This window comes from Ostrea edulis, chromosome 6 (assembly GCF_947568905.1).
Source record: "Ostrea edulis chromosome 6, xbOstEdul1.1, whole genome shotgun sequence".
NCBI classification, from domain to species: domain Eukaryota; kingdom Metazoa; phylum Mollusca; class Bivalvia; order Ostreida; family Ostreidae; genus Ostrea; species Ostrea edulis.
The window spans coordinates 65,281,236-65,307,272 of NC_079169.1; the positions used below are offsets into that span (position 1 = coordinate 65,281,236).

Genomic DNA, 26,037 nt, shown 5'->3' on the forward strand with positions numbered 1-26,037 from the left:
TTATAGGTCATAATTGTACTTTTTTACAACACATAACGATCTGCAGTGAATTGCACCATTCATTTCAAACACATCCTTACCATGGTAATTTCCTCAAGGTCATTTCTCAGTTTTGTGTCGTCATCTTATTATTTTATAACATTTCTTTCAATTCCAATTAACTAATTTCACTCTTGATATTAGCAAATCACACAACACCTAGACATTTATACCTATATCTGCTCAATCTTGGGTTAACTGCATCTGGTTTAAGCATCCTGGGGTATGGTACTTTCATTCAGTATAGACATATAATGATAGATGATGTATGGACACTGAAATATATGGGAGTTACTTCCCTTTACTGCCTGGAGTGATTGACTTTAACATATGGTTCCTCTCAGACATTGAGGGTCTAATCCATGTTAACATTAAATCAATTTGTTCATCTCCAGTGTAACTAATCCTAGGGAGTGTCCGACAAACAAAAATCATTATATCATAGATCAAAAATACACATATATATTTATACAAATTTTATTGATTGATATAAATGTATTTCAACAATTATATTCCATTTGTACTGTAGAAGCTTTTATGATCAGGTGATGGAAAGAATGATTCTTGTGAGACAATAACTGTTCTTTTTTCTTCCTGAAACTAGAGATAAATAAAATGGGGTAACTATAAATTTTCAGTGCATAGAATTGACATGATGGAAAAGTGTTCACACCCTCACTACATGAGTCATCCTCTCTATCCCTCTAATCCAGTCTCAGATTTTTTGTTGTCAGAGCAGCTGATATTCCTCCAATAATACTGTAATCACTTAGAAACATTTGGTTCTGGACCCTTACCATTGAGATTTTAGGGGGGTGCCATCCTTCGTTTAGTCACACCAGAGTCGCTGTGAGTCAATATAAAATATGAGAGAGAGGAAAAAATCAATATTTTCCAGACAATTTGAAATTCCCATTATTATCCTCTGTTAAGCTTGTTTGGGTGTCTTGACTCATTATAGAAAAATCCTTGTGTACACATGTATTTTCATTTTCGATTTAAAGGTGTGCAGGTGCATTTAATTTTTTTCCGCTTTATGTTGAAATGAACAGGAAGTGCATCAAATGTCATTTTAAACCAATTCACTACTTTTTTCTGTCTCTGGTTTGTGTATTATTCTATGAGTGATGGGGAAATATGATTAAGGAATCTGTGAGACACATTGTTAATTATCAGATGTTGAGGAGGGGGATCCTGGGACCCCCTGTCTGCTTGATAATTGGTTTAGTCTGGTGGGCATCAATGAAAGACAAAGTGTAGTAGTGAAAAAATTGCACATTAATTTCTCTTTGTTTGTAGATTTGTGCATGCCTTGCTAAAGCCTCCACTTGGTCAATAAGTCTTTTTCCGAATCAGTCTAAAAGTGAAAGAGGACAGGTGCACCCCACGGAATTCTTATTAGGAATTTTATATTATATAGTTTGGTAAGTGAAATGATTGATGTATTTTTTGCTTGTATTTTCCACTACAATGAATCGTAAGATCGGTAACAAAAGGCGATTTTAAGATCATTGCGGTACCTGGTAAAAGCTCTTTATTGATTTTATAGAATTTTTCACATGCTTTCTGAGAGAAGCTGTGATAAAATTCTTTGTTTATGAACCAAGGTCACTTTAAAATGCAATTTTTGATTTGTGAATGATGCTAATGTAATTTGGGTATATTTTAACATTTATAATCATTATATAGTAATGGAATGGACCAATATTAGGGGTACACATAGTTTGTATTAAATATAGAGAGGACTGCCAAAAGTCCGTAGAATGTCTGGATGTCCTCATTCTTGTTCAGAATAAGGAAAAGTGAAATCAGTCAAGGTAAAAAGCTTTCATGCATTCTACAATTCTCTATACAAAAGTACCAAGAGCTCTTCATTGAAATGAGGAAACTTAGTACTCGAACATAAAGGAGAGGGGCATGCAGGCATTGCTCCATTGGACTGTTAGTCAGGTAAGTTTGTTCTGATTGATAATTAGGTCATGTAGGTGGGGTGCCCCATTTAGATCAATGCTATGGGGATCAATGCTAAATATGTCAGGTCTATCACAACATGGAGTTCTTTATCACAACATGGAGTTCTCTATCACAATACAGAGTTCTCTATCACAAGATGGAATTCTCTATCACAACACGAAGTTCTCTATCACAACATGGAGTTCTTGATCACAACATGGAGTTCTCTATCACTATACAGAGTTCTCTATCACAACATGGAGTTCTCTATCACAACACGAAGTTCTTTATCACAACATGGAGTTCTCTATCACAACACGAAGTTCTCTATCACAACATGGAGTTCTCTATCACAACACGAAGTTCTCTATCACAACATGGAGTTCTTTATCACAACATGGAGTTCTCTATCACTATACAGAGTTCTCCATCACAAAATGGAGTTCTCTATCACAACACAGAGTTCTCTATCACAACATGGAGTTCTCTATCACAACACAGAGTTCTCTATCACAAGATGGAATTCTCTATCACAACACGAAGTTCTCTATCACAACATGGAGTTCTCTATCACAACATGGAGTTCTCTATCACTATACAGAGTTCTCTATCACAACATGGAGTTCTCTATCACAACATGGAGTTCTCTATCACAACATGGAGTTCTCTATCACAACATGGAGTTCTCTATCACTATACAGAGTTCTCTATCACAACATGGAGTTCTCTATCACAACACAGAGTTCTCTATCACAACATGGAGTTCTCTATCACAACACAGAGTTCTCTATCACAACACAAAGTCTTGGGTTTTGATGTCTATAGTCTGAAAGTCACATGTCACTTCAGGCTTGAGTCAGCTTACTTCGGCCAGCTAAAGGTTCAGCAGCGACACTTTTTTACTCAGGTGATCTATTGCAATACGCCGGTTTCGAGATACACCCTAGTTATTTCCCTTTGGAGAACTCTCGTATATGGTGAGGCGCGAAACAATTTCTTTACACGCGGGAGTGGGACTAATTTTTATCACTGCGTAAGGGAATGTACTCAGTAAGTTTCTCATACACTGTTACATCACCCGAATTCGATTGAGTACACAAACTAAGTAAGTCATAAGTATTTAGGGAGAAATTAAATACATAGAATTCTTATCATATCATGTTATTTTGTTGGTCATAAGTACCATATTTGAGATATTTCTTGCAAATATGACATTGTTTTTATGTTTCCACTTTAGTAAAACATTTCTTTCGACAGTATTTTGTATTTCCCACATTTACGTATTAAAAGAGAATAACATTTAATGCATTTCACCGTCTTCTTCGCTGACTGTAGGTCTACTCTGTCCCACTTAGTCATTCAAAGTTCCACTGAATTCACCTCCTACACAGAAGAGTTCGTATCTCGAAACTGGCGTATTTGTCTGCGTCTGTCGTCGTCGTCCATCGTGTATTAACATTTTTATTGAACATTTTTAACTTCTTGGTGAAATTTGATATGTATAGCTTCTTTGGGACAAGGGCGACATAAATTGTAAATTCAATAATGTGATATGTTAACATGTGTATACCGGTATATTTTTTGTTATTATTAGCCGAGTTGCAACGAAGTTGAACTAGGCTATTGGTTTGGTGATGCGGGCGGGCGTCAACAATTGGTTTCCAGATGATAACTTGAAATGTTTACAATCTAATCAAATGAAACTTTGATATATTGTTGGGTACCAGGTAAGGAAGACCCCTATTGATTTTGGAGAAAAATTGTCAAAGGTCAAGGTCACAGTGACCGAAAATAGAATGAAAATTTCAGAAAAATTTGGTTTCCGGATGATAACTCAGAAAGTTTAAATCCGAATCAAATGAAACTTTGATATATTGTTGGGTACCAGGTAAGGAAGACCCCTATTGATTTTGGAGAAAAAAGGTCAAAGGTCAAGGTCACAGTGACTGAATATAGAATGAAAATTTCAGAAATATTTGGTTTCCGAATGATAACTCAGAAAGTTTAAATCCGAATCAAATGATACTTAAAGATATTGTTATGTACCAGATAAGGAAGACCCCTATTGATTTTGGAGAAAATGGGTCAAAGGTCAAGGTCACAGTGACCGAAAACAGATTTAAAATTTAAAAAAAAAATTGTTTCCGGAGAATAACTTGAAATTTTTTAATTTGAATCAAATGAAACTTGGTTATATTGTTGGATACCAGCAAAGCAAGGCCCCTATTGATTTTGGAGAAAAAAGGTCAAAGGTCAAGGTCACAGTGACCAAAAATAGATTGAAAACTTCAGACAAATATGGTTTCTGGACAGTAACTTGAAAAGTTTAAACTGAAATTAGTTCTTCACAATTATAAATATGCCACATCATTCCTGACTTTACAATGTATCCCATGCAACTCGGCTTATGCACCCCTGGGTGCATATATTGATTTTTTCCTTTACATTTTATTTTCATCTTATTCCATTTCATTTATCTATTTTTTTTTTTACCACATCTTACTCAAAGGAGTAGACTCGGCTGTGAATCAGACTCGATCCCTGAGATCAGGAGTGAACAATGATTGGGGTAGGGGTGAGATCCCTGACTCAGAAATAAACAAATGTAGCAATCAGTATATGTTGCCCATTGTGTTGAGCTGATCCCACGTATGGAAATTATCTTCACTTCGTGTTGGTATCAGAGAAAGCTGAGATGATTTTATTTGGTGACTAATCCAAGCTGAAGGTGTTCTATGAATAGTAAAGACTAATAAACTCTGCAATCTACTGGTACTCCTGCAGGACATCTGAATAATATCTGAATGAAATTTATCATGTTTCCATCTAAGAGCTCTGGGATAAAAGGACCAGAGAATTATCAGTATTGACATCAAACTATGAATAGCCAAACCCTGTAAAATCTGATGAATAATTAATAGTATTTCCAGCATTTACTAAACCATGAAAGCATCTACTATATCTGCATGTAACTGTTTGTGGTAACCCAGTGGTAAAGCGTTCGCTTCGTAACCCAGGGAGGTGGTGAGTTTGAGCTCTGCTCATGCCTGATGGCTGGGTCAAACTTAAGACGTAAACATAGGTCGTGATTGCTCCTTTGCCAAACACCCGGCATTTAGCTTTGAGAATTATGGGTCTTTTGGATATGACCTTAAAAATGGAGGTCCAGTGTCGCAGCAGGCATTATAGGCATGTTAAAGAATGGCTGTATAAGCACTACGCATAGGTCTGAATTCGTTGTACTTCACCTACAACTGGTGACGTTGCAATATGAGTGGAAAATTCTCGACAGGACATAATTATAAACAAACAAAAAACCAACCAACATTTGCATGAAAATGTAGAAAATTGGTCTAAAATTTGATAACTCTACTATCTACCACCAGTGAAGAAAATTTGTAATTGCAGATTAAAAATGGCATTGGTGGCAGCCTAATTAGCTTTGATAAGATATAGCCCACCAAGTCTTTTATTTAGATAGATATATAATCAAACATGAAATGATACTGACAAAACAGACTTTGTAGTTAATTTTCAAAGAACCCAAGCATACATGGATCTCTGATGCAACCATCTTGTGAACAAGACTGGAATCTATCACGAATATGTGCTAGTATCTGCATTAGTCTGGAGTATTATACAACACATCATAACCCTCATTAAAACAATAAACAACAAAAACTTATTCATAATTCAAGACCTGAATGCATATACATCGAGTCAAAGCAATAAAATATTAAACTGAAATACAGAATTGAGGATACTCTTGACAATTGAGGCATCTGTAATAAGATTGCATGTCTCTGCCTTTGATGAATGTCACACTCTCGTAACCTGTATTTACACGTATGTAATTGTTGTATATGTTGTGAGCCTGCATATTAAACGTATCTAGTTGCGTATAATGTAGAGAACCTGCGTATTACACGTATGTAATTGTTGTATATGTAGTGAGCCTGCGATCTGTGAAAATGCTGTTTAGACAAAAAGAATCAATTATTTTAGATTCCCTTTCAAATTGATGAGAGACCATTATGAATTTTTATTTTTATTTTTTAGGTTATATGACATAATGAGATGACATTGCATGTACATGCATTAGAGACTGCTTCATGGCTTTATTAAAATAAAAACATTTTTTAGGCTAAGTATGAAATTCTCCTAAAATGAATGTTAGATAATGGAGCTCACCCACATCAACTTCCATACGACATATGTTGTCTGTGGCATACAGTCTCTGCTGGCAGATGGCAGTTTTCTCCGTCAGTGATGTGATTAGGAGAAATTCTAGAGATCTCTCAGTGCTCGTCAAATGCCTGTATCTCATTCTAATTAAATACATTAATAAACTTACAATATTCATTATGTATAATTACATGCAGGATTGGGCCGTAGTCTGTGTCTTAAGTAGCAGCTCTCACTCCCTCATTCAGATTTAGTAGATATATCCCTAGCTTCGCCGAGAATCTTCTGTTGAAGTGTATATGCCAATGACTTTCTGTCTTATAGGTTTGTTGACCCTTTAGAAAGGGTGTTTTTATTGTTCACAGTTTCATTGATGATTTATTGTTCTATAGAAACCCATGTTGCCTTTTGTCGTGTTTTTAGCATAAAATTTTTAATGTTGAGAAAATAAATGCTGCATCTCATATGATACTTGTCCAGCTTAGAAATACAACTCTAGAAATAATTTTCGGATGGTGCATAGACTTTACAGTTTCATTTTCAATTTAAAATCGACAGTTCTGGCAAACTGCCGGGATATTTTCGTAAGGGGGAATGATATATTGAAGTTTTAGAATTATCAGTGTTATTGGGATGCCTTGTCTGATGTGTGATCAGATGTGCCGATTTCTATCTGTAACATGCTTCAGGCGCAGCATAAACAAGCAATATTGTTCACGGGAGGGAAGGGGATGTTAAGGGGAGTTTGATATATAATTATTTCCTCCTTAAATTGCATATAGATTAATGTTGGTGTAAGTAAAACATTATGTAGCTATGGCTAGTAAGAGTTAGTTCCCTTTTTTTCACAGACCATATTAATTACAGAAATTAACTAATGAGTAAATATTGTACCATATGAATGGCATGTATGTCCATACTAGTAATGTTTTAAGAATTGACAGTCAAATAATGACAATATCAGCACTGTAAAATGTTGATATATCATTGGAATGATTTGCCACTTTCATGGTTTTATCAATTAACTGGGAGTAATATCCCATGAGACATCACTTATGGACAGAGAGGTGATGATTCATTAATTAATTGCAGGTGAATGATGGCGTCCCAGTTTGATTCACTACTCGATTTTGGGGACTCCAGTACTGTCGATTCTAAATCCACCAACAACCAAATGACTGACGATTTCGATCCATTCAGCACTCCATCCCCCTTAGATGCTAAAGGAGGATCTGGGATGGACTTGCTGGGAGAATTTAACTTTGATGCACAGGTAAGGAATTGAATGTGTTATGGTGTAGGGATTTTGCAATGTTCCATACAATGATGAATATAGCTCACTTGTTTGTTTTTGCTTTGTTTATGAAGTTATTGGGCACAGGTGTATTGTATAGCCATTAACTGATCTGAGGAAACATTCAGTAATGTTTTGACTAATGTTCAATTTCATTTTTATTTATTGATATCACCATGTTGGTATACAGTCAAAATAACAAAACAAATGACATAACAAAAAGAAAAGAAAAAAAAATTATGGCACAATAATGTAGTGTATAAAAATCCAGAAATGTTTTAATTTAGTGCAGTGTATAAAAATCCAGATATGTTTTGATTATAGTACAGTGTATACAAATCCAGAAATGCTTTGATTAGTGTGTATAAAAATCCAGAAATGTTTTAATTTAGTGCAGTGTATAAAAATCCAGAAATGTTTTAACTTAGTGCAGTGTATAAAAATCCAGATATGTTTTGATTATAGTACAGTGTATACAAATCCAAAAAATGTTTTAACTTGGTGCAGTACATGTATAAAAATCCAGATATGTTTTGATTATAGTGCAGTGTATAAAAATCCAGAAATGTTTTAACTTAGTACAGTGTATAAAAATCCAGAAATGTTTTAACTTAGTGCAGTGTATAAAAATCCAAGATATGTTTTGATGAGTGTGACAATTAAAATGAAAAAGAGCTAGTGAAGGTTTGATTTCAGAAGGTTTGATTTTAATAGGGTTGATTTCAGAAGGTTTGATTTTAATAGGGTTGATTTCAGAAAGTTTGATTTTAATAGGGTTGAATCTCGTTTCAGGATGTTACAATGTATCTTTAATTCTAATGCAACTGTTTTGTAATTTCCATTTTGATTGGCTAATGCACTAATGAACGAGCATTAATGAGACATAAAGCTTTCCATTGTGATGACATAATAGAATGACGCAAAAAAAACCATAACGTCAAGTGTTGAAACATTTCATGTAGTATATCATTTACTCAACGATATAAGATGTAAAATGAAGCAAAAGGCATAAACTGCATTAGAATGGGAGTAATTATGTTTTCATCTGTTATTTGTGACCTTTAATGCTGATATAACATCACAAACATCCATTTTACCGGCTCTGCTAACACATCATAAGTAAAACTAAGTTTGTGATCATTAAATCAGCATTAACGGTCGTAAATAAGATCGTTATTCCCTAAGTTCAATACATTTATCATTGTTATCATTTCTGAAAATGAATTTTCTCCCCATTTTTTTTCGATTGAGATTGGTCTCCTTTGCATATTTCTATTAATGGCAGTCATATTTTTTTTTAAAACATCAGAACTTGTGTTCTTGACAGAAAGGGTTGATTGAATACTTTGTTTCCTCTTTGATCAGATATTCTCGTTCTAGATTTTAATCAATGATTTTTTTAATGATTCAGCTCAAAATGTAATGTCAGAATGAAATGTACTTTTCCATCGCTGTTCACTTTTTAAAATCCTAATACAGTTAACCTGATTGGCTTGTGATATAAGAATGAAACATCTTTTTAAAAAAATGACAAATGACAAAAACTCTCATTTGTTTTGACATCTTTTTGAATAGAGGAATAGTAACTATATATTTAAAAAGATTCATCTTGTGTGAATAATTGTCAAAAAAATGTTACAAAAATAACTTTTTCGGATTCAAATTGACAAAATTGTAGTGCACAGATGTAATTTTTTGACATCTTGAAATAAACAATCAAGAGAATTGCAAAAAATACTTGGTTTTATGCAGGAAATATTCTTGGCTTCAATTATTGTACATCAACATTATAGGTAGAATTTCAATAAAAATTGGACAAAGATATGACCATAGTGTCTCTAACTTTACTGCTGTAAAATATCATGACCCATGATATAATGATAGGTATATTGTTCCCCCTAGTAATTTGCCGTATCATCTAACTATGTTGTGACAGTATGATTATCAAAAGGGAGGTAACTCTCTACATTGCTGATGATTCAGCATCTTATCTGTGCCTCCTCTCTCCAATTGAGTGTCTGTATCAGATGTGTTGATAGATATATATATATATCTGTAGGATTTTGGAGAGAAAAATTGCAAACACAGATTGGGAACTCTTGGTTGGAGAGAGAGAAAGAGAGAATCAGAAGTATTCTCTCTGCACTTTTGTCTTGGAAAATCTTGATAATTCTAGGTAAAAAAGGAGAGAAAGAGAGAGAGAGCACTATAGAGTAGAGGAAAATAGGCAAATATATTTATTAATTTATTAAGCAATATGCCTCTGAAATGTGGAAGTCTTTCTCTAAAGTTTCGATAATCTTTTGAACAGTCAATATTTTGAAAATTGGTCATATATACACAGGAGTATGTTTTTATTTTGCTTAAGGATTTTTCACCCGATTACTTACACAGTGTGTTTGACTGGATTATTCAATGTGACAAATAAACGTGATGACAGAGTTACTTTAGTTATCAATAAAATGTTTAATTAATCAAAATTCCTACCAATCCTCAAATAGAACCCGGTTTTATCATCTAAAAGTTTTGCGATACTTTCCATTAATGATAGTTAAGGTACCTTTTCCTCAATGTCTACATTTGATATACTGTAGCGATTGACTGCGACAACTTAAACATCCACATATAAGCAGGGATGGGCCTTTTAAACACATATACACTGAAAACAGGGTAGATACTCATATAATCATGTCATTGTATGCAAAGAATAATAGACCTAGTCTGTATACCGTATTTGAATACATCAAACTGGAGCAAAACAACTAGAAGCTCTTAAAGTCTGTTAAGTAAGGAAGTGCGCATGGTTCTCCATTTTTCTTTCATAGCATACACCTCTTCCTCATTTCAAGTACTGAAGCATTCAGTAATTGCAACTTGTTTAATGACTTGGTGAGAACTTCTCAGGAACTGGGTTATGATGCCCCCTCAGGGGTGCCTCAATCAGTCTAGGCCAGGCTCAACAAAATAGCTCCATACTTGTGATGTGTGACGTGAATTTTTAACTCAGCAGTCAAACAGTGGAGAAATAAGTTTTTTACTGGAACCCCTGGGAATTGCAGACTCTAAACGATTGGTCCATCAGAGATGTAAGTTTCAAGTGGCAGGGTCTGATTGCATGGTAATTCTTCTGGTAACAGTAGTGAGTTTAGTTTCTGTTCCTCCACAAGGAAATGATTATACCTGACATAAAGACTTGAAGGACTTTTAACTTGTTGACAAACAGTATAGGTAAGTGGACAGTCTAATCATTGAATGGGTGTGTCCGTGTTGTTTGGATTGTGTCCTAGTTTTTCAGTAGGTGATTAGGAAAGTGTGAAAAAACACTGAACAGACCCAGAGGATTGTGAAAAGTAGGTGCATGTTTACTCTTTTATTTCAAAGATATTTGTTGAATTTGAGTAGGTATTTGAATGTATAAATTTGCTTTTTCTTTTGTAATATGTCAATCAGTGATTTATCATGGACTTTCTAGAGCATTGATTATGATGAGGGGGGGGGGGGGGGGGGGGGGCTGTGTGGTTCTGCAGTTGGAATTATGTAATCAGCATAGCAGGGTTTGCAATATGAGACCAAAATATAATATAATTATTTATGATATTCAGAATGTATGTCAGATGGTGTAACACAGGGGGATGCATCCATTGTCTTAGTAAAATATGAGTATATAGTCAGACTGTCTAATAAAATGAGTACTGATATGCAGCCCGAGGAGAAGAGGGGGGAGAGAGAGAGAGAGAGAGAGAGTTCAGGTCTTGATTACAGGTCACAGTTTCACAGTGGTAGGAATATTTAATGTTATTCACTGTAGTACAGGCAGGCCTGGATTTCTCAAAAGAAACTTAAGTCAAAACTTGGACTGTCTGAGATTTTACTCAAATTTTGACTGCTCAAATAGTAGAAAATTTAAGTTTAAGCCAGGTCATATAAAGACCCAGAATAAGTTTTAATTATTTTGAATTTTTTTTCCCAAACAAAGAAAACCCTAAGAAAATACACTATTCAGCATGTTCAGAGTAAAAAATTAGATATGGGGTTCAAATTGACAGAAAGAGGAAATGTGATGGCATAGAAGGAAGGGGAAAAGTTTATTAAAGTGTGAAGAGATTCGGAATGTGTTTGAAAAGAGAAACACTACATCATAAACTGAGTATTAAGCCTAGCTGCTAGGCACATTCTCTAAAAGCATATGGTGGCAGATAAGCTGCACTCCCAAATTTTCATCGTACTGTGAGTCAGACTCCATCAATTTCAGGCAAGGAACCTTTTGGAAATTTTTCTTTGGTGATGCATATGACTCCTGTTGTTTTTTTTATTTCTTGGTATAAAAAAGATTTTTTTTCTTTACTTTTATATGTCTTTATAGGCTTTCGATATTATTCTATAAGAGGAAATTAACTGATATTGAAGAGTTTAAAGTTTTTGGATCATGGACAGTACTCGAGCATTTGGCTGTGTTCATCCTTCAATGATATCTATGTCATATGCTTCATCCAGGATGATACAGTAAATGAAAGGTGATGTTATGAAAGCACAGTCACTGTGATATATTCATTGATTCAGAGGATGAAGTTGGCAGGTTCAGGTCTTATTATAACGCCACATGCTTTCCTTTTTTAAGGTTATAGATGATATGTTTTTGAAAAGTGCTTAGAGAGACTAGGAAATAAAAATTGAATTTTCAATGTTATTAAAAGTATGGGAAGCTTAAAAGAAATAGTGGAATCGGTGCTGGAGTTTAGGAAGATATGTGTAATAATAGACTATTAGAGGGAATTAGTGGAATCGGTGCTGGAGTTTACATACAAAAATAACGTGTTTGTCTAAGAATAGAATTCCCCACAAAGACAGAGAATGTCTGATTCACTGTTGTTTTAACAATTTGGCAAAGAATGCAAGATGAAAGAACTTAAATTCTTTGGATCCTGTTTAAAGCTAGGCTGTTGTTCTCTATAATTAGAGGGCACTGTGGCAATCAAGCTGGTTGGAGTTGTACATGAGAGTAATGATTTGTCCTACGTTAAGTCTAAATATGTCACTTGTATTTCCAATTCAAATCGGGGTTTTTTCTGTCAGAGATTGAAAAAATGTTTAGGCTTGAAGAAGAACTGTGACATTGAGTGAGTAACATTTACACTTACAGTCCCCAGCCCCACACTGCTGCAGAGAATCAACAGTGTGCACCGGCTCAGCACTGCCAATTAAATCAAAATGGCATTTTTTCTTCAAGCTCCATGCAAAATTACATAATAACCCAATTACAGTGCCGTACCAACTTCCTGAATTATACAGAAAAAGCCGACATTGTACGAAACACTTTCACAATAAACAGGATGAAGTGACAAAAATAAAATGAATAGGTTAGTAAAGGCTACATTGTTTCGGTGGTTTTTTGTCTCTTTTTTTATTTAGAAGGACGCGTTTGTTGAAGTTATCGCCTTGAATTACTTTGTTTGAGACAGACAGCTGTCATAAGTCATTAAAGGTACAGTGTATGTTGTTTAGTTGAGTTAATGGCAATTTTTAACATTTTCAGAATTCCTTAGTATGTCCGACATTGGACTTTAAAAAAAAGGAATTCTGTAATGAAGGATGTTGGTTTTCAATACATAATAATTATAGTTTGTTGCTGTCCAATGAAGATAGATTGTCTCATTATAGCATTTGATTTAACGAACTTTATCATGTAATCATGAAACAGATTGGCATCGTATATCTGGATGATTAATAAGTGTTCCTAAGGTCAGGGAATATGTATCATTATGAGACTCCTGTATGTGTATGAAGAGTTCTAAGGAAATGCATGTAAAGTCAGCGAACCATGCAGTAACAACCATAAAAAATACCAGGTATCTCAGTTTTACCTGTCCTGTAAATGAAGAATATTTGATGCCTTATCTGGTATGTTATCAGCGTAGTAGCCAGTACTCTGATCAGATAATGGCTATAATTCATTAGAAGGACTGGTAAATTAAATTAGTAATTCATTGTGCGAGGCCACACATAATTAAAGTAGCAATGCAAAGGAAACAATTGTTTAAATGAAAGATATTACCTGAGCCAAAAAAAATAAAAAAATGCAAGCAATAAAGGATGTTGAACTTGTGTAAGCTTATCAAAAAGGTGGTAAGAATGTATGTAAATTGGATTTTGGAATGACAGAGAAAATGGGTCAACCAACCCTTGTTTATTGTCAAAAGATTTTTTTTTATGAATGAATTTAGTAATGCTGCAATTTAAATTTTCATTATGAATAGGTGGTCTTCTCATCTGAATTCATTAAGTTATACATTTTTATCTGAGTGAGAGACATAATACGTTAGTAGGAATGTGAAGGTTAACTTGCTTCATAATGAAAGTTCACTCATAATTTCCAAATTACTATTCTCGTCATTAAATTTAAAGGGAAGAAATTGGTTTTATGCACAGGTACTAACACTTCTACTTGACTAACGTCCATTCATACTGTCTATCATCAAATGATTGTCCATTACGTTTTTTTCTTGACCTCGAAGAAAAAGGTGTATCCCATCTAGTATTGACAGTTGATGCATTTATACCCCGACTGACCACAGACCAGTCTAAATACAGTGACAAAAGACCTGCACTGCATTCTTTTAAATTCTTGTCTTTTCAATCTCCCAGGGTGAAGTAGGTAGGTTTTTCCTCTAATTTATGAATGTTTGTCTCTAACCAAGCTGTGTTCAGGGTTTCTTAAGGGACTGTGTTGAGGGTCAGATTGCTTTTTAATGGTTTTTGGTGACTTGTAGACAGGTAAGGAATTTCAGACAGGTACATGGTGATGTATTCTGTATTTTATTTGGAGTGTAAAATTACAAAAATTACTGTTTTTGTCACTTTCTAAGGAAGCTGTCAACTTTTTAAACATTTTATCTCTTATCTCGAAAGAGCGTTTTTTGAAGAAGAAAAAAAATGTTTCTTAAATTTACAAATGGAGAGATTTATCTTGAATTTGGTATTTATGAATAATGTGAAAGGAATTGTAAGGTTAAGTTGATGCACAAAAAGTAAATAATAAAACTTGGGCTTTAGTAGAATTTGAATGGTGGCCATTTAGAGGCTATAGGATGAAGTTACTGGTACTTGTATTACAGAGATACAATTTTTTTCAATTCGTTTATTCACTCAAAACCAGATGACGAGTATACGTGGTACAAACAAAAATATACATATGTAGTGGAAATGGTTAGGTGTTAACTGGTTTGAATTAAATTGTTTCTGGAATACCCCTTATATCATTTCTGATCCAGTCTGTTCAGTCACTCACTTTGATTGCAACAAGATGGTTAATCGTTTCCAGTATTTTTCTTGACCGATAAAACATATTAGAAAAAAAAAAATCTCAAGTCTTCACCCACGCAGCAAAAGTCAACAAAACACTGGATGATGTTTTGATAAGACTTCAGGTTCAGGAAATTTTCATGTACATGTAGAATATGATAACAGAGTGCATATCTGCTTAAGCTGGTTACTAAGAAATGACTGTGAGAATTTAAGGAATGGAATTGTCATGTTCTCTTGCTGGAATTTCAATTATGTGGTATTCTTTAACCATCCTGCATACCATTGGTTGAATTCCCCATGATGCATTTAGACTGGTGATGTTGATAACAGTTAAATGTCTGCTTGCACAAATTTTCTTTTCGATTTTGATCTGCTGAGGGTGAACCACTTCAAAATACACAACCCAGCGCCTTGTTGATGCTTTTAGTCATCCCAAATTAAATGTAAGTACACACACCAGAAGAGTTTGCGAGTTCAACATTTGTGAGTAGTCTCTTTGTGAATTAGAGAATTTATAGTTTCAATTCCAAAGGAACGGCATTGGGGATAATTCGCTACTAAGATTACTTCTCCCCAGATGTTGTATGTTTCAGTGAAAATAAAAGAGGGGGGGATGTCAGATTTGCACATGTCAGGAAAAGTTTTGAAGCAGATTACTGATTTTTTTATGAATATTGGCAGATCGTGGGTCAGGGAAAGGAACAGATGATTTTGTTTCTATTCCCTGCTCTGTGTGTCTCTGACATTATTATTACTGATTGGTTTGTTGGATCAGCTCTGAAATGGTTAATATCCGGCCCTGTGAAATTGAGCACATCCACACAGGGCTTTATTTAATGGAACTGCTGGAGGATGCATACAATGAATATAACTCCTTATTATTAGAAATGATATGATTAAAGAATGTATGTAAGAGCTGTCTTCACTTCATGAAAGTACACAGAAAAACAATTTAAAAAGAGATATCAGATGATTCATCCTGGCTAATGCAAACAGCAAATCTGATTTACATCTTTATTTATCATTTCAGTTTAGCAGTACGCAGAATCCACCTTCAAATGGTCACGGAGTGTCTGTGAATTCTAGTTCCGATTTAAATCCCCTATACGCCCTGTCTATGCAACAAGACAATATGGAAGAAACAGAACCGGTGAATCCCTTGTACGATATGAATTCTGTTCCTGAGGTGCAGAAGGGAGATTTGATGATGTCTTCAGGTTCTTCGAATCCTATGTATGATTTCTTGTCCACGGAGGGAACAAATGGACACACAAATTCGAATGACTTATTGGGAATAGAGTCTTCCAATCAAGCAGATTTACTGGGAAGTGAGACAAATCATGTGAATGGTTCCGTAGAGGTGGACGCAAGTGTCACTCAAAGTGAAGGATTAGATGGACAAAATCAAAATGGTGGAGAAACCATTGACGATTTCGATCTTTTAGGTGGAAATGTAGAGAGGACACCTGCAGTTGATGAATTCCCTCCCAAAATTGAAGCCATTGAAGATCTAGAACAAGAAAGTGGGTCAGTAGAACAGGAAGGAGGATCAAGTACATCGGGAGAACTTCTGGTGGACAGTGATGTTCCAAACACAAGGCTTGTTCCGGAGGAGGACCTTCTGGGGGAAACCAGTGCTCAATCACAGGAACCCGAAGACTTGCTTGGAGGAGCTGTGGAACCGCAAGTCATGGAAGAAAACAATGTGGAGGAAGCAGTTAAGGAGACTGTGGAACAAGAGGAGCAACTTTTGGTGGAAACCATGACCCCTGCTGAGGAGGGACCATCTATGACAAATGATATGGACCAAGGTGAATCTCTAACAAACCAAGGGGGGCCAGAATTGGGGGAACTCTTAGGAGATTTCTCTCAGAATGCTGAGAAGACAGAACAAGAAATGGCACCTGAAGAGGACCAAAAAACAGTGGAAGTTCCACAAGAAATAGTGGAAGCTCCACAAGAAATAGTGGAAGTTGAACAAGACAGAGTGGAAGCTCCACAAAAAACAGTGGAAGTTCCACAAGAAATAGTGGAAGCTCCACAAGAAATTCCAGAAGAAACAGTGGACGTTCAACAACAAATAGATGACGTTCAACAGCTGGAAACTGCAACAGACCAAAAAGAGGAACTTCAACAGGAGGAAACTGCAACAGAACAAAAAGAGGAGGAAATTGCACCTCCTCAACCCGAGGAGGAAGTCGAGGAGCCCGCTCCAACTGAGGATGTTTCTCAACAATTTGTTCAAGGTTAGTAGAGCCATAATAAAGGTAATGTTCTGTGTGCTTATTTATTTTCTTGAGTTTGAAATGGCTTCTGTTTATAAAGGGTTCATTTGATGATGATATTAGCCATTATATGTTTTATGAAATTATTGAAACGTTCACTTCTGATACAATGTGAAACAGAAACCAGATGCTGCATTAAATGTTATGCAATGAAAGTAATGTTTAGCAGTCGACAAATTATTAAATGAATATGATTTTACTGAAATGTATTTTGCTGATGTTTGTAGATGAGAAGGTGGAAGTGGATGAGAACATGTCCTCACAATCCAAGGATCCGCTTCAGTCTGACAGTCTTGTTCAGCCATTGGTGGAGGAACTGGCAATTACCAGAAGTCCTAGCTCCTCAGAGGGTGAAATTGAGCAGGTAATGTTGAAACATTTCCTGATATTCATTCATGTATAACATGCGAGTGTAGATGTCATGTTTTTCATCTTCTTCCTTTGAATGTTTGACATTCATGAAGGGAGTTCTCATCTTTGTAGGACCTTGTATATTGTTAACTTCAAAGAAGTGTGAAAGCTTTTTCACAACTTAGATTAAAGTAGGGCTACTGAGGTCATCATCACACATTATTATGCAGGTCTTCTAATGGCAACGTGATGAAATAGATATGAATGGTAAAAAATCATTCAATAGACAAATGATGGACAGTCCCAGTTGTAATTAAGTCATCGATTTCCATTTTGTGCTTGCGGTGCATGTTGTTGAGGGCACTGATAGTAAATGTGTTATATAGTTTGATGATAGATTTCCTGTGTATGTGGGTAGCTGATGGTCTGACAATAGTGGCTACTAAGTACAAGTGTTTTGTTCTTATTTTGTCCCTATATCCCATAGTTAAAGAGACATCTCATCATGGTGACACAGGTGCTTGTTTACAAAGGCTTGTCTGTAAACAGTCTGTGTTAATAGCGAACACTTGAAATACGCTTCTCAGTTATCTAGTGAAGGAAATTCATAAACAAACTTTTAAAAGATATTTCAATAAGATTTTTTTTCAGAAAATTGTTAAAAGAAGAATCAAAGAGTTATTTCCCTTGATATTTTGCACAAATTGTTGCTGACTGGAAAAATATGTCTCAATTTATGAATCTGAAGACCATGACTGAGATCTAATGTATTCAGTATGTTGTCAATCAAACATCTTCACGTGTAAATAAAAAGTATATTAAGATTCTATACAACCACCGGATGTTCATCTATGGCCTGTGATTCCACTTATTTCATTCATAAGATACCAACTATAAAGGATTTGTTTAATATTTCACTTGTGCATCGCACTCATGAAAATATAAAAAGAATGCTGTCTTACTCATGAAATAAATTCCATATCCAACCACAAAACATTGACTATCCTCTTTATATACCTAAAACGAGAACATGAAATAATTAACTAGAAAGTGCTATAACTTCTACCATGTAAACCAAGTGCTATTTTTCTTTGCTATTTTTGTGTGACTGTCACAGATACATTTTAATTAAACATCATCCATCAAGGAGCATTATTGATTTTAACTCTTATTTCATTTAAATACAGTACAAGTATCATGAATTCCGTAGTATTTTATAAGATGCGAGTAAAATGACAGAATATGCACAATCATGTATACAACGGAGCCATTAATAATGCAATGTTAATTGCACTGCTTTGTTTAATAAGACAAGGTCCTCTGATTAAGCAGAAGCTGTGTGTAGTCATTGATTGCAGTCTAAGTTACCTGTTATCCTCGTCCAGGTAAGGGGACTAAGAAAGACGCCACAAAAGCTTATTCATTGTGCTGACTGGGATTAAAATGATTACAAATACATCATACAAAAAAGATGTTAGTGGCTGTCTGTGTTTCTATTTATAAACATGGGACTGAAAGTTAGGAAATGGCTAAAAATAGAATATGACAGGTGAGGGAAGACAAGAAATATGGAAAATGAGAGAGAGAGAAGAATGGATGTTTTTGTGATAAGGATTATCTCATGGTCAAGGTTCAACATTGACTAACAGAAACTCCCTATTGCTGCAATGTGAAGATTCAACCTTGATATGCAAGAAGCCCAGGTGTGATTTACGGTGCATGCAGCTTGCAATAAACAGGATCAAGACGTTTTATGATATTCCTACATTATCAGAGGTTTAATGGACTGTGACTGATGAGTGATATATTCACGAGTGTTTTGTTTCTATATACAGGTGTTACTGCATGAAAAGGTTGACTAAGTAATCAGAACGACTCCTAGACCAGTCACAATGAACAATCTGAACCCTGTGGCATTAGTGTAATCTGTCAATAATAGCATACAGACAGATGACACACCTCTAGAAATTGTGGTCACTTCTGCTTTTTCGTACTTTTTGTCCCCACACATGAACAGTGTCAATTGTCAATTGTATGTAAGTGTATTGGACCCACATTCAACACATATTTTGATATGAAGCACTTGTGTGAATATTTCCACTATACTGACTGTGACTGAGGGCAGACTTAATCGCAGATTCTAGGGGGAAATTATATGAACGTGCAATAAATTTGTTAAAGGTACTAAATTATTTATTTGACCTTACTTTCCACTGTGGAGGAGAACCAGAGCATACTTACCTACAACATTTGGACTTCTAGGACTGAAGTACAATGCCAGTGTAAAAAAAAAATTGACCTGAATATTTTTCGAAGGAAAGTCAAGGACATATATTTTTTGTCACAGGGTGTTACAGTCTCCTGAATAGAAGACAATGTAGGGGGTATTGTTTTTCGGTAGTAGGTATATTTTATGTGAATAAAGCTGGCATGAATTTACCCATTGCTTAAAGCCACAGAGGAATTTTATAGTTTACCTTGATTGGAATTTTAAAAAAATTCTGATCACACATCTGAAGATCTTGTTGACAAAATGGAGGGAGACAATAACAACACAAATTTATGTGATTTGGACAGCAGTGACCTTACCCATCAAGATGCCTTCAATTCCTTGTTCACTATGGAGATTGGAATTGCCAAGTTGGAGCACTCTTATTTAGACAACCACATGCTGCGTGCTAAAGTTGTGCAGAATCCCAAGTCGCCAAAATCACGACCTGACAAGAATGTATTGTGTGATTTGTCAACAGATGAGGGTACCCTCAATCCTTCGGGGTACTCAAATCACGAGTATGAAGAGATAGGGAATGTGTCCAAGGAAGGTAACTCTAGTGAAAGCTTTGAGAGGAGCAGAAGCTTCAGTTCAGAAGATGTGTTTGCTTCTGGTGAATCTGATGACTATTTGGAGCCGATAAGTTCACCCAAGTCCATCCATACTGATGATTCTGGACCCAGTAGTCCCCCCACAGTGGAAAGAAATTGTAGTCCCACCATTATGAATGAGTATGAAACTTTATCACCTGTTAACCAAGATGTTTGTACAAGCTATACCACCTTAACCCTGAAGATGCCAAATCAAAGTACAGTGAATGACAGCACTGAAGCCAAAGAGACAGATATTTATGAATCTTGTGATACATACGAAAACGAAGTATATGTACCAATGATGATAAACACAGGACATAATGACCAAAGTGTGAATGAAAAAGAGGCAGAGACTTCATTTGAATACCAAAGAAATGACTTTCTTCTTGTTGATGTTAAAGATAGTTCTAAAGAAAAAGATGTCCTAGAGCAGCAACCAAGTGGAATGAATATTTATACTAATGAGGCTGATATGGACTTCATTACAGATGAAGTGGATGTGAAGGATAGTTGCTCTGTAAGAAGTGTCCAAGGATCAGTGGCATATTTAGATGATGATGATGTGTGTGATGTTAGTTGCGATGTTGGAAATGAAATGGAAGAAACAGAAAATAACTTTGATACAACCGACTCCGACATTAAAGGTGAATTGGACTTGTCCCCATTGGGACCAGTGAATCAAGTCGAGGATGAGATATATAGGAATGAATATAGGATGGAAAGGGGGGATAATTTAAATGCATATCAAGAGGAAAATGAAGACGACCTGAAGGATAACTGCTCAGTAACAAGTGCTCAGGGATCTGACTCGTACTTAGAGGACAGTGTTTCTAATGTTACAGCTGACATTACGAGTGTCTGTAAAAGTGACTATGAATCTGAGGAAGACATCGGTGAGTCTCATAGGATGAAATCCATGGGGAAGAAACATGAGTCGGAACAGTATTCTAAAGATGATCATCACTTTTCTAGTAGTACTACCTCTGATTTAGCTTTAGACCAAATTCCATCAAACTTGGTCAAAAGGCTATCTCAACAATTTTCAAAGTCCATGGGTGACTTGAGATATGTACCATTCCCCTTTACTGCAAGAAAAACTTCTCTTCCAAAACATAATAAGGTAATGTATGTATAGGACAATTGACTGTATAGGGGTCGCTTTTGATCTACTGCTTATCCACTACCCTGCCCTTTTTTATATCATCTTCTTTGTCATCAGTTCAGATACATACACAAAGTAGAAAAATGTCGTGTATTATTAATAAGCAATATTATCGTGATGTAAAGCTTGTGACTTTTTGTGAGCTGCATGTTGGATTGTCCGTATTTGTTGTAATTTTGCATGTACTTAGGTCACCTACAAGTCTTCCACAGTCCTAGTCTTGTCTCCCTCTTCCAAACCCATTGAAGGGAGACAATTCACTTATGACACAAGCTTAGTGAGTATGTCGCAATGTGTAATGCATGCTGATATTTAAACTTCCTAATGCAAGCATACTCATATATGAAAAATGTTGATGATTTAAACATCATTCTATACTTTCTAATGCTAAGCATACTCAAATATATGAAAAATATTGATGATTTAAACATAATACTTTCTAATGCTATGCATACTCGTATATGAAAAAATATTAATGCATATATAACACACAACTAACTGTTTTTACTTATTGTGTAAATAGGTACTTGCGTAGTGTTCAGATTTCAGGGAGTAAAATTTTAGTCAAAATCTCTTTCTCTTTATGTCCTACTTGATGCTTCCTATTGCCTACATGATTTTTTGTTTTGCAACAAAACACGACTTGTGTGCATAAAGGAATATAACTCTTATTTAGTATAGGAGAGGAAATTTTCCAGAGGATAAAATCTGGAGTTTTTTTCTCTGGGTATATTCACTGAAATTTGAAAAAAGCCATGTGTTAACAACTTTCTGCATTAGAATAACATAGGTATGACAAAAGTAAGGACATTTAAAAAAGAAATAAGTACTTTTCGGACCCTGTAAGTACAGATTAAGGAGATTAACTGACTTTTTTTCTAACAGCCAAGGACCAATTAATTAGATTACAACTTGAATGTTATGACTGTCTCTCCATTAACTGTGGCTTAGAGCTGGGATTTTACCCGTGTTCCGGTCGTTTTTAACACTATAGGTAGAGTCAGATGACATGTGTACCTAAGATATTGACAGAGAACATACTTTGCTTCCGATTTTAATTGATTATCGTATTGCATTGTTCAGAATCATGCAACATTGATGATATTTTTTATGAACTGATTACCGACTGCCAGGTATAGATAGAAACGTATATGATGTTAGTGGCTTTAGGAGTGTTTGTGTCTTATACCACATGGAAGGTAAGTCAAATAAAGTCAAATTCAATGTACCACTTCCATATCGACTCTTAATTCATTGTTGGCTTATTAATGAATCATGAAACGTGTCATACTGCATATACCTGTTCACAAACTGATCACATGGGGTGGTTTCTGGGATGGTAGGGGGTATCAAGGGGGCATCAGACTCCCTTCCTCGAAAACTACATCTAACATCAACATATTTGACAATGATGGACCTCTGAATGAACAGAATTAATATGTGGATGCAAGATTGATTGATTGAATCCCTCTCGAGAATATTTTACTCATATGGAGATGTCACCATTGCTGGTGAAGGGCTGCAAAATTTCAGCCTATATATGCTCGGTGCTTATGGTCTTTGAGAAGGGAGGGATTTTTATTGTGCCACACCTGCTGTGACACGGGACCTCGGTTTTTGTGGTCTCATCCGAAGGACCACCCCATTTAGTTGCCTTCTACGACAAGCAAGGGGTACTGAGGACCTATCGGTATTCTAACCCGGACCCCACGGGATTGGATGTAAGAAACCAATGTCAAGAGTTGATATCAACTGAGCATGCAATATTGCTTGACAATTGTTATATAGTCACCAGGGTCGAGTTGCACAAAAGTTAGTTAACTTTGAATGACAGTTAACATCTAGTTATCACTATATGAATGTAAAAGTTGATGGCAAGTTAACTGTTACTTAAAGCTAACTAACTTTCATGCATTTATGGGTCCAGCATATTAATGAAAGCAGATATATATTCACTGTGTATGGTATCTTGTGTATTATGATGTATAGTTTACACTGTGATGTAATATGAAGCAGAGCAATGTCACTGCTAACAGTGTATATATCTCAAATTTCCAAAAATCACATGACATGTCTTAAATTAATGGAAATCTCTGATACATCCTACATATATGTATATATAAATCGTTATATAATTTGACCCTCCCCCATCCCTTATGTAATAAACATTTTAATTCATTACTTAATATTGATATTCAACAGGAAATGTCTATAAGATTTATGCAGTATATCCGACATGTTTTAGTTGTTGCAATATGTGTACCACAGTATATGTGATGTTATGTTTTGTATAATGTATCAAACATGGATAAGTTAAAACAAAACTTAGATTGCTGTAAATTTACCCAATACACAACTTCTACCCTGACAACAGTGATACACTGACCACTGAATGATATATTGACCACTGAATGATACACCGACCACTGAGTGATACACTGACCACTGAGTGATACACTGACCACTGAATGATATATTGACCACTGAATGATACACCGACCACTGAGTGATACACTGACCACTGAATGATATACTGACCACTGAGTGATACACTGACCACTGATCAATACACTGACCACTGATCAATACACTGACCACTGATCAATACACTGACCACTGAATGATACACTGACCACTGAGTGATACACTGACCAGTGAATGATACACTGACCAATGAATGATACACTGACCACTGAGTGATACACTGACCACTGAGTGATACACTGACCACTGAATGATATATTGACCACTGAATGATACACTAACCACTGAATGATACACTGACCACTGAATGATATACTGACCACTGAGTGATACACTGACCACTGATCAATACACTGACCACTGAATGATACACTGACCACTGAGTGATACACTGACCACTGAATGATACACTGACCAATGAATGATACACTGACCAATGAATGATACACTGACCAATGAATGATACACTGACCACTGAATGATACACTGACCACTGAGTGATACACTGACCACTGAATGATACACAATCAGTACCTATCCTGTGGGGATCTAGAATAGGTCCTCAATACCCCTTGCTTGTCGTAAAAGGCGACTAAATGTGACGGTCCTTCGGATGAGACCGCAAAAACTGGGGTCCCGTATCACAGCAGGTGTGGCACGATAAAGAACCCTCCCTGCTCAAAGGCCACAAGTGCCAAGCATAAGCCTAAATTTTGCAGCCCTTCACTGGCAGTGGTGACGTCTCCATATGAGAGAAATATTCTTGAGAGGGACGTTAAACAACATTCAATCAATCAATCAGTACCTACTTCCACTTTCAGATTATGATAGAATTGTTAAAATGACAGCAGATAGTGGATTAAAAGTAGATCGTTGTTTGTTGATAAATTGCCTACCATGCTATGATTAATGCACGAAGCTTTATATTATCTAAATAAAGCCAAAATAATAAACTTAGCATTGTAAGAAAACTATTAATGCTTAGTAAGTTGTAACAATATTTACACTTACCGATATTATATCAGATAATGATCTTTATTCAGCCATAAACTGGAATTGTGTGTACATGTACGTACATACCTATTGACTAAACTGCTGCATGTTTCTTCCCTCTTACATTAGAAATCATGGCTCTGCTAGTATAGGTACTTGTTACTGTAGCAAACAACTGTTATGTCATCTACAATGTAGGACCCAGAGGGTAAAGACTGTATGTCATCCAGATAATCACCGGGATATTTTTGGAAGTATATTCAGAAATTGAATTTTCATATTAGAATAACTTATTGCCAAATCCTACAAAGAGTCTATGATAATTGTTAAGATATCTACTCAGCCAAAATGACAGAAAACCCAAGGGGATCCTCTGAACATTCCATACACCTGATGTAAAGATAATTAACTCAGAAGGCAGTTGTCTCCCTTAATTTATTTGGCAAGTGCTGCTCAGTGTTTTGCCATTTCAGAGGTACCTGATCAGATTATCGTGGTGACTATCATTATTTCCTTGGGCAAACTTCTACCCACTTCCTCATTTTCTTGAGAAAAGAATATGCCTCTTCCAAAATGAAAAGTCCTTGCTCTGGGCAAATATGAGAAAATTCTGGTTGCAACTGCCTTAGAACAGGAGAAGACAAAGCTGATAGATATGATGGGTGTTATTTATAGCTTGTTTTGAAGCTCTTTTCAACAAATATTTTCTCTCCTGGTGAGACGTGCACATGTTTAGTGAGTCGATCTTCACTGTAGGACAGGAATATCAGTATATACTTGCACAGTGTGTAGTGAATTCACCGGAACTAAGCATTTCTTATTCAACAATTAACCTTTACATTGAGAGACTTTCATTGATATTGTGATTTTGCATTGATAGTATTGAATATTATAACAATATGGCTTCAAAATTTGGAGCTAACTTGAAGTCTGTTGGAAAACCATCCTCTTCATCTAAATTTTCAAAAGGAGAAAAGGGGAAAGTTTCAGTATCTTTAAAATCGTCTAAAGATGCTGAAGCAGAAAAAATAAGTTCATCATCCAAGGGAGAAGAGAAAGCAAAAGTTAATGTGTCTTCTAAAACCAACACAACCACTAAAGCAAAAGAGGAAGAAAAGGGCAAA

At 35.5% G+C, this 26,037-nt stretch overlaps 1 protein-coding gene and 1 long non-coding RNA gene across 53 annotated transcripts in view; one reads left to right on the forward strand and one right to left on the reverse strand.

Annotated features, from left to right (window-relative positions):
* Positions 1–26,037, forward strand: part of LOC125647905 (titin-like) — a 58,199-nt gene that overhangs the window by 5,454 nt on the left and 26,708 nt on the right. For 14 of the 50 annotated variants that reach the window (XR_008795952.1, XR_008795954.1, XR_008795959.1 and 11 more), the window contains exons 1-4: positions 1,086–1,463; positions 7,270–7,450; positions 15,804–17,019; positions 17,286–17,422. Coding sequence is in view for 38 of the 50 variants with exons in the window: in XM_056140439.1 (XP_055996414.1) it covers positions 7,274–7,450; positions 15,804–17,019; positions 17,286–17,422 (1,530 nt within the window). In the remaining 12 variants the exon portion in view is untranslated. Of the gene's footprint in view, positions 1–725; positions 1,044–1,075; positions 1,464–7,269; positions 7,451–10,394; positions 15,217–15,803; positions 17,020–17,285; positions 17,423–18,482; positions 21,395–21,626; positions 21,714–26,037 lie in introns of those variants that run through there. The other 36 variants (XR_008795949.1, XR_008795950.1, XM_048874756.2 and 33 more) reach the window with 10 other exon arrangements.
* On the reverse strand, positions 501–25,683 carry LOC130046900 (uncharacterized). Of its 3 annotated transcripts, none has more exons than XR_008795963.1 (4): positions 24,932–25,683; positions 18,372–18,426; positions 6,184–6,320; positions 501–886 (listed from the first exon to the last, which is right to left on the reverse strand). It is a non-coding gene; the product is annotated as an uncharacterized LOC130046900 (long non-coding RNA). The 3 variants fall into 3 exon arrangements; XR_008795962.1 differs by lacking the exon at positions 18,372–18,426 and adding an exon at positions 22,737–22,855; XR_008795961.1 differs by lacking the exon at positions 18,372–18,426.